At 34.3% G+C, this 11,247-nt stretch overlaps 1 protein-coding gene across 1 annotated transcript; it reads right to left on the reverse strand.

Annotated features, from left to right (window-relative positions):
* Nucleotides 1–32: 32 nt before the first annotated feature.
* abcg5 (ATP binding cassette subfamily G member 5) lies at nucleotides 33–11,208 on the reverse strand. Its single transcript, XM_039671755.2, has 13 exons — nucleotides 10,913–11,208; nucleotides 9,304–9,425; nucleotides 8,541–8,677; nucleotides 6,351–6,449; nucleotides 5,986–6,118; nucleotides 5,195–5,334; nucleotides 4,266–4,395; nucleotides 3,880–4,093; nucleotides 3,391–3,596; nucleotides 2,721–2,859; nucleotides 2,377–2,562; nucleotides 2,116–2,228; nucleotides 33–852 (listed from the first exon to the last, which is right to left on the reverse strand). Exons 1-13 carry the CDS (start codon nucleotides 11,056–11,058, stop codon nucleotides 668–670), a joined length of 1,950 nt encoding a protein of 649 aa, XP_039527689.2. The 5' UTR covers nucleotides 11,059–11,208; the 3' UTR covers nucleotides 33–667.
* Between the last annotated feature and the right edge of the window lie 39 nt (nucleotides 11,209–11,247).

An 11,247-nucleotide genomic window follows, 5' to 3' on the forward strand; every position in this document is an offset into this window, starting at 1 on the left:
ACAAAAAAACATGCGTTCATTTGACTTTGTCATATGACTTGTATTATGGCACTTCAAATTTAAACACTATACATTAAATGGTAGCACTTTACAATAAGATTTCATTAGATAACATTAGTTTACTAATTTAGTTATAATTAACTATAAAAATGAACAATACTTCTACAGCAATTATTAATCTTAGATTTTACTTTCAGAATGTACTAATACATCATTAAAATCACAAGTTGTCAAAATCTGTTATCATTACTGTAATTAATGTACTGTGAATAACAAATGTATTGATCATTGTTATTTCATGTTGGTTAATACATTAACTAAAGTAAATAAATGAGACTTTATTTAGTCTAACCCATTAAAAGCCACCTCTTTCTAAATACATTTTAAAAGAGCAGGATAAACTTTTTTTTTTAAATATTTATTATGTATAACAGAGCATTTACAGTCATGTTGCCAATCACAATATACTGTATACCACAAACAATAATGGTGAACATTGTGGAGAAAATAGATCTATAACTGTGGAAAAGGTAGATAGATTCAGCTTTCATGTTAGTTTTTTTTTTAAATATAATCAACATATGATCAAGAGATATCCTATGTACAAAATTAAGAACATAATATTTTATACATATTTTCTTACAGGCACAATAACACACACAGAAGCTTAGCGTCTGATGAGGTGGTCTCGTATCTTGAAGCTGATGATGCCCAGTATGACGAGCGCAGGCAGGAAGGCATAGAGCAGGAGGAAGTCTAGTGTGTAACGTGAGAGAGCTCCAGGATAACCCTCATCTATGATCATATTACCACTGTCTACCAGACAAGCTCCTGGCAAACCAGCTAAAGGGGCTGAGAGACAAACGGTTAGTCAGAGGATGTCCATATGCACAGCTTATTCATGTGTTAAAAATCCCAAGAACCAAAAAGTTAATCCATGTCTATCTATTTGATTCAGACAAAAACTAGCAAATATATACTACCGTTCAAAGATTTGAGATCAGAACCTTTTTTTAAAGAAATTAACTTTTAGGGGACATTTAAGTCACTATGAAATCACTAAGAACATTTCTTATTTTTTAGTGGAATATTGCAGTGTTTATTCAAAATGACATATCCATGCACAAGTTTATTTTTTATTTTATTTTTCTCTGCCCTGTTTACTGGTGTTGATCCCTGGCTGACAGGCAGAGGCTGTGATGAAGACTGAAGTAATAATGTTGAATATTGTAACGATCACCAGCTGGAGTGCCCCTAAGAGTCACCAGAGGGCACTCCACATCAGACTGATCACTTCACAAATCTCCAATTCCCATAATGCTTCATACCTGGGACTGATTGCACACTGCCACACTCACCTGCATCTCATTCAGACACTCCATATAAACCACACTCAAACAGAGGACCACTGCGAAGTATTGATTTGCCTTGGTTTCTTGTTTATCTGGTTTTGATCTTGGACTGTTTCATCATCTGTACGATTGTTATCTGCCTGGCCTGACTTGGACTGCTCTTGGACTTTTGATTATTGCTGCCTGCCCCGAATTCTGCCTGTTGTCTGGATTACCCCTGCTGTTTGATCTACGTTGCTCTGTCTACCCTGTTTGACCCTGCCTGTACGATTTTACTTATTAAAAGCTGCAAATGGATCCCCTTGTGTCTGCGCCTTCATAACAAATATTCAGCTTTGTATCACAGGAATAAATTACATTTAAATATTCAAATATATACCTAAACAGTTAAATACTAATTTAATTTAGTATTTCCAGTATTATTTAAAATATATTGAAGCAGAAAACAGTTATTTTAAAGTGTAATATTCTTTCACAATATTACTTTTTAACTGTATTTTCTTTAAATTTTTATAAATACAGGCTTAATTTTTTAAATTTTTTTACTTTAAATTTTTTTTTTAGAAACAATAAAAAACCTTACTGAGATTTTTTATTTAATTTACAAGGGACTATTAAAGGAACAAGCCTCTGTCCCACATCAACTTCCTTTTGGGAAAATCATTATCACCGGAAATGTAAAAAAAAAAATGTGTTTGTCAAGCAATTTCATGTAGGGTCCATTTTGAGAATGCATAAGTTTGAAGACAATGATTTTTCTTACTGCAAGTGAAGTTTAGGCCATAGAACTCAGTGACGATAAGGAGCTCACAGCCGTACTTCTGGAAAGTTAGATAACTCAGCCACTGGAATAGTTTAGGCATTTGTTTAAAACCCCTGAAAGAATTAAAAACAAGACATTTTTCAGAACAAACTTTGAGTGTAGATTTAAATAAAAATGCTGAACAATTACGAACAATAGTGTATTCCTTTAGTACTAAAAAACAAACATGTTGGCAAGTGAGTATCAAAATCATTTCTTCACCTTAGAAATCCAGAGCCCACCATGATTCCAGCTATATTGAGTAGAGCGACCCCACTGTTGACCATATTAGGGTCTTGAACGACACCCAACAAGACCAGCGTTAAGAGTTCACCTACGATGTGTGGCACCATGACCACTGCTGAAAAACACAGGAAGCGCAGGGGATCTGGGTTCATCCCAACAATCCTAAAACACCAAACCACACACAGAGATACAGTCACGATCCATTAACCAGTAAATTGTATTTGATCCTGAGGACATTCCCCTGGATTTAAACCCTAATAACCCTGACCCGAGCTCTGATGAACTCAAGTAGCTTTATACAAACACACACCCATACATACCAATACAGGAAAGAGGTAAAGATGAACACACTGATAATACTGAAGGGCAAGATATGGATGATGTAAGCCAGAAACATCTGCCATTTCTGGTACAAGCCATCTTTACTCTCCTGGTCAGCAATGGCCCTTAAAGCAGGAACTGTTTTTAATCAAGAAAAACAGACTGTTATCCACACTTAAAAAGGGAAAATACAGTAGCAGACACGTCTAGTGTTACGAATTACATGCTATCTCAAGAGCTCTATGTTTTAGGTCAAGCAATATTCTTTGACATGCAGGAGCAATTTGTAAGGCAATACACCTCCTGTGCGTTTATCTCTCTTATCCAGTGACCTACAGTAAAATTAGACTCTTATCGCTCATAAACCGATATATAAAGGACAGGGATTACGTTTCCCAAAAGCATTGGCTTAATTAGTCTAACTCCTGGATCACCTTTACCATCAATTCTGATATATAATCTGTGATTTGGGAATATATAAGAATTATGTATGTTTGATACATCAGAAACATATGTGCATAGTTCTTGCTGCCTTGTTGAAATGCAATGCCACAAAATATTTTTCTCACTGTCACAAACTCTGACAATCTCTTAAATGTTAAATGTCTAACAAACTCTCAAGATAATGCGTCTATTTTGAGGCACTTTGACTGTGGATGAGATACTTACAAAGAGCCACAGCATTCAGCATGCCGGTATATGGTGATGCACCCATAGCTTGGTAGATTAGACCGATTCTGTCCTGCACGGCACCTTTTGTTACATCCTTACCCAGCTTCATGAGGAAAAAAGCAATAAAGAGGCCGTAGATGAGATTCTGAGAGAGGCGCATGAGAATGCCCATCCTATCACGAGACACATTGCGCACGGTCCGCCTGTGTGTGTGTGTAAAAGAGAGAAATGCATGAATTAATTTAAATGCTCAAGCTCTTTAAAACAGAATGGATTCAAATTGGCCGGCAATGTTTTTACTGCTGGAAAAAATATTCTGAAAGTGATTTAAACAATATCGATTCTCTGTGCCATTTTCATTATAGTTGTGGTGTGGACTCTGTTAATCTTTTATATTTAGAAAGATTTTTAGAACTATCTTTATCGTTATAGTTATCGTCCTAGGTATGAATGGGCCTTTAGTCAGTGTTGTGGCTCCTGTTTTACCTTAGGAGGACATTCAGTTTGGACAGGCAGTTGGGGGACTCGTTGCTTCTGAAAGGGATCATGGGTTTGTCTAGTTCTTGGCAGCTTTGCTCGATCCTTCCCAGCATGTTTTTAAAGATCTCTGAGTTCTGGTAGGCCGTTGTGATGTCGTGCATACGGCTGTAGGTGGCGGCTTCCCTCTCGCTGCAGCGTGTGTCCACAGAAGTCAGATCAACTGTTCATAACAAAGGATGATTTAATAAAAGCGGAACACTTTACTGGATACCCATATTTTTAGCAGTAAAGATAGACGTTTTTTTTTTTATATCAGTACATCTTAAAAACTGTATAATTCACTCAAATTCAAGCTGAAGTCTAAAGAAAAATCCGATCTTCTAAAGTCCTACCATAAATATCAAAGGGGTTGCAGTACTCAGGACACTCATATCCGCAGCTGCTGAAGAAATCCACCATCTCTTCAGGCTGCCCACAGAACACCAGTTCTCCTCGGCTCATGATTGCTATTCGGTTAAAGATCTGTAGACATATTTCAGTCATTTTATTGAGCATAATCTTGACTATGTCACTGATGTAAATCATTGAGCTGAATGTAAAACATACTAATTTAATACAGATATATTGTCATTTGAAACCATAGGTACATGTCAATCAATGGTAATGTTATAACACTGAACACTTTATGTCATGAAACAGGTTAAATCAAAATGTTCTAAGTAGCAAAATATTGGTAGTAGTTAACAACATTTGGCATTATGTAATTGTAAACCTAGTTGTAGTTGCTTTTAGCCATAATGCCTCAGAAGTCTGAAACCTTTCACCTATTGAAATTGGATAAACTTAGTTAAACTAAAAAAAAAGGTTTTCAGTTAGCTCTCATACCATTTGATTGGATTGGATTATATTTTTTCTTATACCTTAATTGTATTTTTTCACTTTTATGTTTGCTCTTGTAGCTTGTCACTATTTAACTTATTTTTGTTAACTTAAAATGTATTTACATTAATTAAATGCTAATATCTAATATTAATACATGTGAAACAACACCATGTATGTTTAAAATGGTGCAATACAAAAAGAATCTACTGTATTATTATTGCATGTACTGTATTATGAGTGCATGTCAAGTCATCAACCTTTTTGTCAACTTTTAGAAGAAAACTAGCATATAGAAGCAACATGGTCTAAAAGCCACATAACTTAAAGGCACATTGAATCTGATGGGCTATGGCGTGCTTCTTACATCTGGTTATCAGCCCTGAGCATTAGCCACGGCATCGCACATCCTTCCAGTAAAAACAGTAAAAAGTCTACTCACTCTGAATAGCTCTGAACGGGGCTGGTGGATAGTGACTATGACTATTCGATCTCTTCTGGCCAGCTCAGCCAGCAGCATCACGATCTGATTAGCCGTCATGCTGTCCAGTCCTGTGGTTGGCTCATCCAGGAGAATCACCTCTGCCATGACATAACGCAACAAACATGGAAAAACAGGAAAAGAAATCAAACTAATGAGAAACTTTCCACAAAGTCCACTCTCTGTCTTTTGAGAGACAACTTTCAGTGTCTCATTAATTTGAGTAATTAAAGCAATTAATAGATTTGCCATTGTCTAAAGTTAGAGCCAAATTAATTGGCTGATGAATTAATTTGCTGCTTGATTGGAGAAGGCAGCAGATGAAAGCCACTTATAATTGCTGGTTTGTGTTCAGGTTGGAGTGGCCTTAACTAATCCGTAGTCCACGGTCCCAGGAGGCCCCTGAGGTCCAAAGAGCCAGATTAAGGATCCAGAGGGACCCTCATCGACTTTGACTTAATATAAAAAATGTGATAACCCACTTTTAATATTCTACTTTAGTCCCTTTCACTCATTTGTCCATTCCTCAATAATCCTTTGAGGGGCTTTGGGTCGCTGTGCTGGTTGCTCTGCATTTAAATAACATTCAGTCTTTAATTTTATTTAGCTACTGCAGCACATGTGAGGGTTGCATCATCTGAGGAAATCAGCACATGCTATACAGTGTTTGTGCATCATACCTAAACAAACATTACGCTAGTATGGGTTAATATTTATTCAGGCAAGTCAGGGAGGCAGCACAAAGCACTCACTTGGGTCTTTAATCAGCTGGCTGGCAATGGAGACCCTCCTTCTCTCTCCACCAGAAATGCCTGGAAAAATGCGGCCTCCAATCACACTGTGAGCCACATGCCCCAAACTCAACTCTGCCATGACCGCGGTTACCTATGGCAAGTCAGAGTGGGATAAGGTTGTTAAAAATTTACCAATGATCATGTCTCCATCATAGCTTTCTGCTCTACAAAATATATAAATATATATCGATTTGAGGTTTATTCATTTAAATGTAATTATCAATTGTGAGTTTTTCCAAATATAAAACATTGTTAAAAAATGAGTAAATCTGTGGTGATGTGAGTTGTGTGTGTTTTGACATCTGTGAAGGGAATGAGCTCACTTTCTTGCGTATGGCCTCAGCAGAGTGTTTTCTCAAAGCAAGTTGAGCAGTGTATGTCAGAGATTCCTCCACAGTCAGGTAGCTCAAGAGATTGTCACTCTGAGAGAGAGAGAGAGAGAGAGAGAGAAAGAGAGAAAGAGAAAACATTCTATGTAAGCATTCAAAATAAGGCTGTATTCCCACATAAAGAATACTAAGGTGAATATAAAGGGATAGTTCTTTTAAATTTTAAAAATGTGATTTCTAGACCTGGGAAAAAAATTAATAAAATCTTAATTACCGGTAATTCAAATTTTTTAAGACAAATTCTTCCTTGGTTTCCTCAAGGTTTTCCTATGAAGTTTTATAATGGGGTTTTTCAATATACTGTATGAGTAAAATAAAGCCTGTGGTAATAATTTGACGATACTTTTACATTCTGTTTTACAATGTAAACTGCCCAAACAGTCTTATCTAGTTACTTATAAATGTACGTTTTCAAAAATAAACATAACTGTTTTAAATTTGCATTTTCGATATGAGTGCGTGTAATTTATTGTAAATTGAAAACCCCATTTAAAAAACCCTATTAGAGGGTAAAATCTTGAGGTAACAAAAGGTGAATTAGTCTTCCAGGTTTTCACATCATCCTCGCACAACTCTATATTTTATCAGGCATGATTTGGTATTTGTGAGTAAAGCAATAAAAAACTGTAATCACAAACTAGAAAAGTTACAATCATTTACTAGTAATACAAAGTGTAAACTCTGTGGAACATTCAGTTATTGGAATTACAGAATTTTGTTTTAAGTATTTCATTTATTATTTTAATACATTATCATAATTTATGTAAATAAAAAGTCTTGGAGTAAAAAAAAGAAAGAAATTACCAAATGACTTGAGAGTGAGTAAATTATTAAATTAAAATGTTTGGTTGAATTGTTTCTTTAAACAGTTCATCCAATAAGAGATTACCTCTGGTATGAGGTGTGCATGTACAGTGGTGTGTATCAGCAATAATATGCATATGATAATATTTAAAGGTTATTCTGGTAATGTATTAAAGACTGACATTATCAACATATTCAACATTTCACAATTTTTAAACTTTGCTCCTGAGTGGGCAAGTGCTCTTAAATGTCACTGCTTTAAGTTCTTATCTGTATTTGGAGTTTAGGGTTAGTATTTATTAAGTATTGTGCTTACTCCTTTGAAGAAGTCATAAGGTTGTTGAGTTTGTGCGTCATGTCTACATCTGTAATTGTTGTAAAGTTCCATTAGCTATCATGAGTAGCATCCCTGATTTTAACGTCTTGATCAATTAAGACATCTTCACATTTCAGGTGGACTAAACTTCATATTTTAAGGCAGCACACTTTACAATAAGGTTCATTAGTTATAATGAACGGCACTTATGCAGCATTTATTAATCTTTGTTCATGTTAATTTCATTTACTAATACTTTATTCAAATCTTAACATTAGTTAATGCACTGTGAACTAACATGAACAAACAATGAACATTCTTTGTTGATGTTAGTAAACAAACATAAAAAGCAAATAAATACAGTAAAAAATGTATTGATCATGGTTAGTTCATGTTAGTTAATAATACATTAACTAATGAACCTTATTGCAAAGTGTTACCCACTTATTAAAAAAAATTACAGTGCTGTTAAAAGCAGATTAAATGGTATGTGATTTCTGAAATGAACTGTAGTATTTGCCAAAAAAGTTTGAAATGCTGAAAAGTACTTTCATCATAACTTTAGTTTCAGCCAGTCTCTGTACATTTAGCCCCTGAGACATTTAATTACTGGATTAGATTATAGCTTCCTTGCATAATAAATTTAAGCTGTAAAAATTACCTGTAATAAGGCAGTCTTGCCATGGTTATTTCATTTTCCAGAAGATATGCATGAATAGTTTTGAAGAATATTACAATGAACTCATGTGTAACGACTAAATTCAGAGTTCACTCTTGATGACCTTTACTGCAAACTGTACTATATGTGTCTAAGTCTGGTTGTGGCCGACATGACCTCTAGTAGATAATAGTCAATCGCTTTTTTATCTATATATATCTTCAAAAGTTGACTAAAGTTCAGTCACATGTAGCCCGTGACATTTAGACAAGCACGCACATGCGGGTACACACACAAACTTGGTGTCAAATAGTTTTATGTTTTAATTAAATAAAACAAATCTCACCTGAAGAACATAAGAGAAACAGTCTTGAAACTGCTCCGTTTTTAGCTTTCTTCCATTTACAAAAATGTCTCCCAGAAGGTTACCAGAATTCCCAATTCTTCCTGCTATAACATCTAACAGAGTGGTCTTTCCAGAGCCTTGAGGAAAAGGTCAACAAGTTTATAGCTTTAAGAAATCATCTTTGCAGCCTTACGTAATGTACAATTGCATAATAAGTTGCCTTGTCCATTCTGTTGCTTACTTCATATAGAATGAATGATACTGGAAAGAGAATAAGATTTTATTCATATATATGAAGAGTTCAGATGCAAAAGCCTCTAAATGCCATTTGAAATTTTCTTCTTTAATGATGATTTTTTATCAAACTTGTATATTTAAGTTCAGTAATTTCACTTAAATGGCAATGATAATTACCTATTAATTGTTATTTAAGTGAAATTACTGAACTTAAATATACAAGCTTGATAAAAATCATCATTAAAGAAGAAAATTTCAAATGGCATTTAGAGGATTTTGCATCTGAACTCTTCATATATATATATATATATATATTTTTTTTTTTTCACTGATTATCTTGTTTAGTGGCACCTAACCCCTACAAATAAATAAACAGAAAATCTACATTCCTTGTAAAGTAAATTCCATTATCATGTTAAGTAACACATTAACACATACTGTAGTAGCTGAGTATTTATTTCACAATAGTATATTGTGGGCTCTGTTATGAAAATGTGTTCTAAGCATCAGTGATTTCGTATCTTACCCGAGTTTCCCAGAATTCCCATTATCTGCCCACTGTCCACATGAAATGACACTTCATTCAGTATTTGCCGTGTCCATTTTTTTCTAAAAGATGGAAGGTCCCACCAAGGTCCTACATGTTCACTGTAACACAACAAATAAAAATATTAATGAAATGAACAAGAATTTTAAGTTTGTCAGTATTTTGTTTGAAATTGCAGGATGGAAATGAGTGAAGAAAAACACAGACAGTGCACTCGAAAATCACGGGTTAACAAAAACAACAAAGTTTGGGTGGTGAACAAACACAGCACTGGGTAAACACAAGACCAAACACATTCTGGGTTAAACTGACTGAGAAAACATTTCTAGAATGTATTATGTATACTTTAATGAAAGACTAAAAGCCTGAAGCCTAATAGTTGTATAATTGTTGCCATACAGATTCTGATGACGAGAGGTGACTGTGACTATTTAAACGTTCATTCACTGATCATTTAATGGCAGCTGCATGCTTAAAGATTAAAATATGCTCATAACTTTTATATATCTGGCTTATGACTCACTGGATTTTTACACAAAAAAAGAATATACATTCTAGTGGCATAGCAGTAATCTGTCAATAAACACATGTGCTGTAAGTGGTCAATCAACAGAGTAATTCACCACATATAAGAAAATGTACTTTTTTTTTTAATTCAGGCATCTGCATAATTTTATTCTTAATTTTTGCTAACAAAAGCTTAATTTTAACATTGTGTTGAGATTAATAAGTAGGGCTGGGCAACGATTAATCGCGATTAATTGCATCCAAAATAAAAGTTTGTGTTTGTGTGTACTGTGTATAATTATTTTGTACATAAAAATTCACACACGTGCATGTATATATTTTAGAAAAATGTGTTATTAATATATAAAATATAAATATTTATATTTAATATACATTATGTATAAATATATATACAGTATATGAATGCAAATATTTCTTGCATGTGTGTGAATTTATATATGCAAATTATACAGACCTACACACACATATATTATGTAAACACAAACTTTTATTTTGGATACAATAAATCGCGATTAATCGTTGCCAAGCCCTAATATACAATCTCATATCTGTGTATTTAGCACTTTTTTAAAAGATCTTAAATACATTTTTACATCCGAAAATATGTTCCTGTTATGCACTATTTTCATGAATTTACTGAATTATCACAAAATATGTATTGTGTATTATCTATCATGTAAAAAACATTTCTAAGCATTTTAGAAATTACTAATATTAAATTATATTGAGATGTTTTTAAGGTTTCAAGTTCTAAAGGAGGGGGTAAACATATTGTTTGTGTAAAGATAATCGAGTATTAAAAAGCTATTATTGGATTTTAAAAGTTTGACATTTAACATGATCTTGAGAACTAATCAGTCATTAAAATTGCTGATGGTTAATATACAGTACATGTGTCAGGTGCAGTAGTGGGTAAACAGCAATAAAACTAAAATAAACAGTTTTACCATTAACCCGGTACTAAATTATGGTTGCAGATTCAATGCTAGCTTGCATAGACTGAGTTTAAGACAATCATCGATTTCACTGGTTTCATTCCATATCAACAAGATATTCCTACCTCACAGTATAGGACACATTTTTAACGCTCAGGCAGCATGACGGATCTGTGCAGTCTGGATTTGGACGGGCCGTTCTCATCTCTGACACCACCTTAAAAGATCCAGTCTTCTGAAAATTGTCCTGCATGGAATAAGATTGACTCATTTTCTCTCGTCAACGGTCAAACTAGCCTTAATATCAATGTGACAGTCAGGTCCACGTCTTCAGCTGTCTGAACTCTCCAGCTTGTATTTCACTGATTATGCTGGAACCATAAACAGTGACTCTTATCAGTGGAACTTTGCTCCATTTGCTATATAGGGCTGCTTTTCTCTGCCACATCTCAGTTTTCTC

Source organism: Pimephales promelas, chromosome 11 (assembly GCF_988280905.1).
Source record: "Pimephales promelas chromosome 11, fPimPro1.hap1.1, whole genome shotgun sequence".
NCBI classification, from domain to species: Eukaryota; Metazoa; Chordata; class Actinopteri; order Cypriniformes; family Leuciscidae; genus Pimephales; species Pimephales promelas.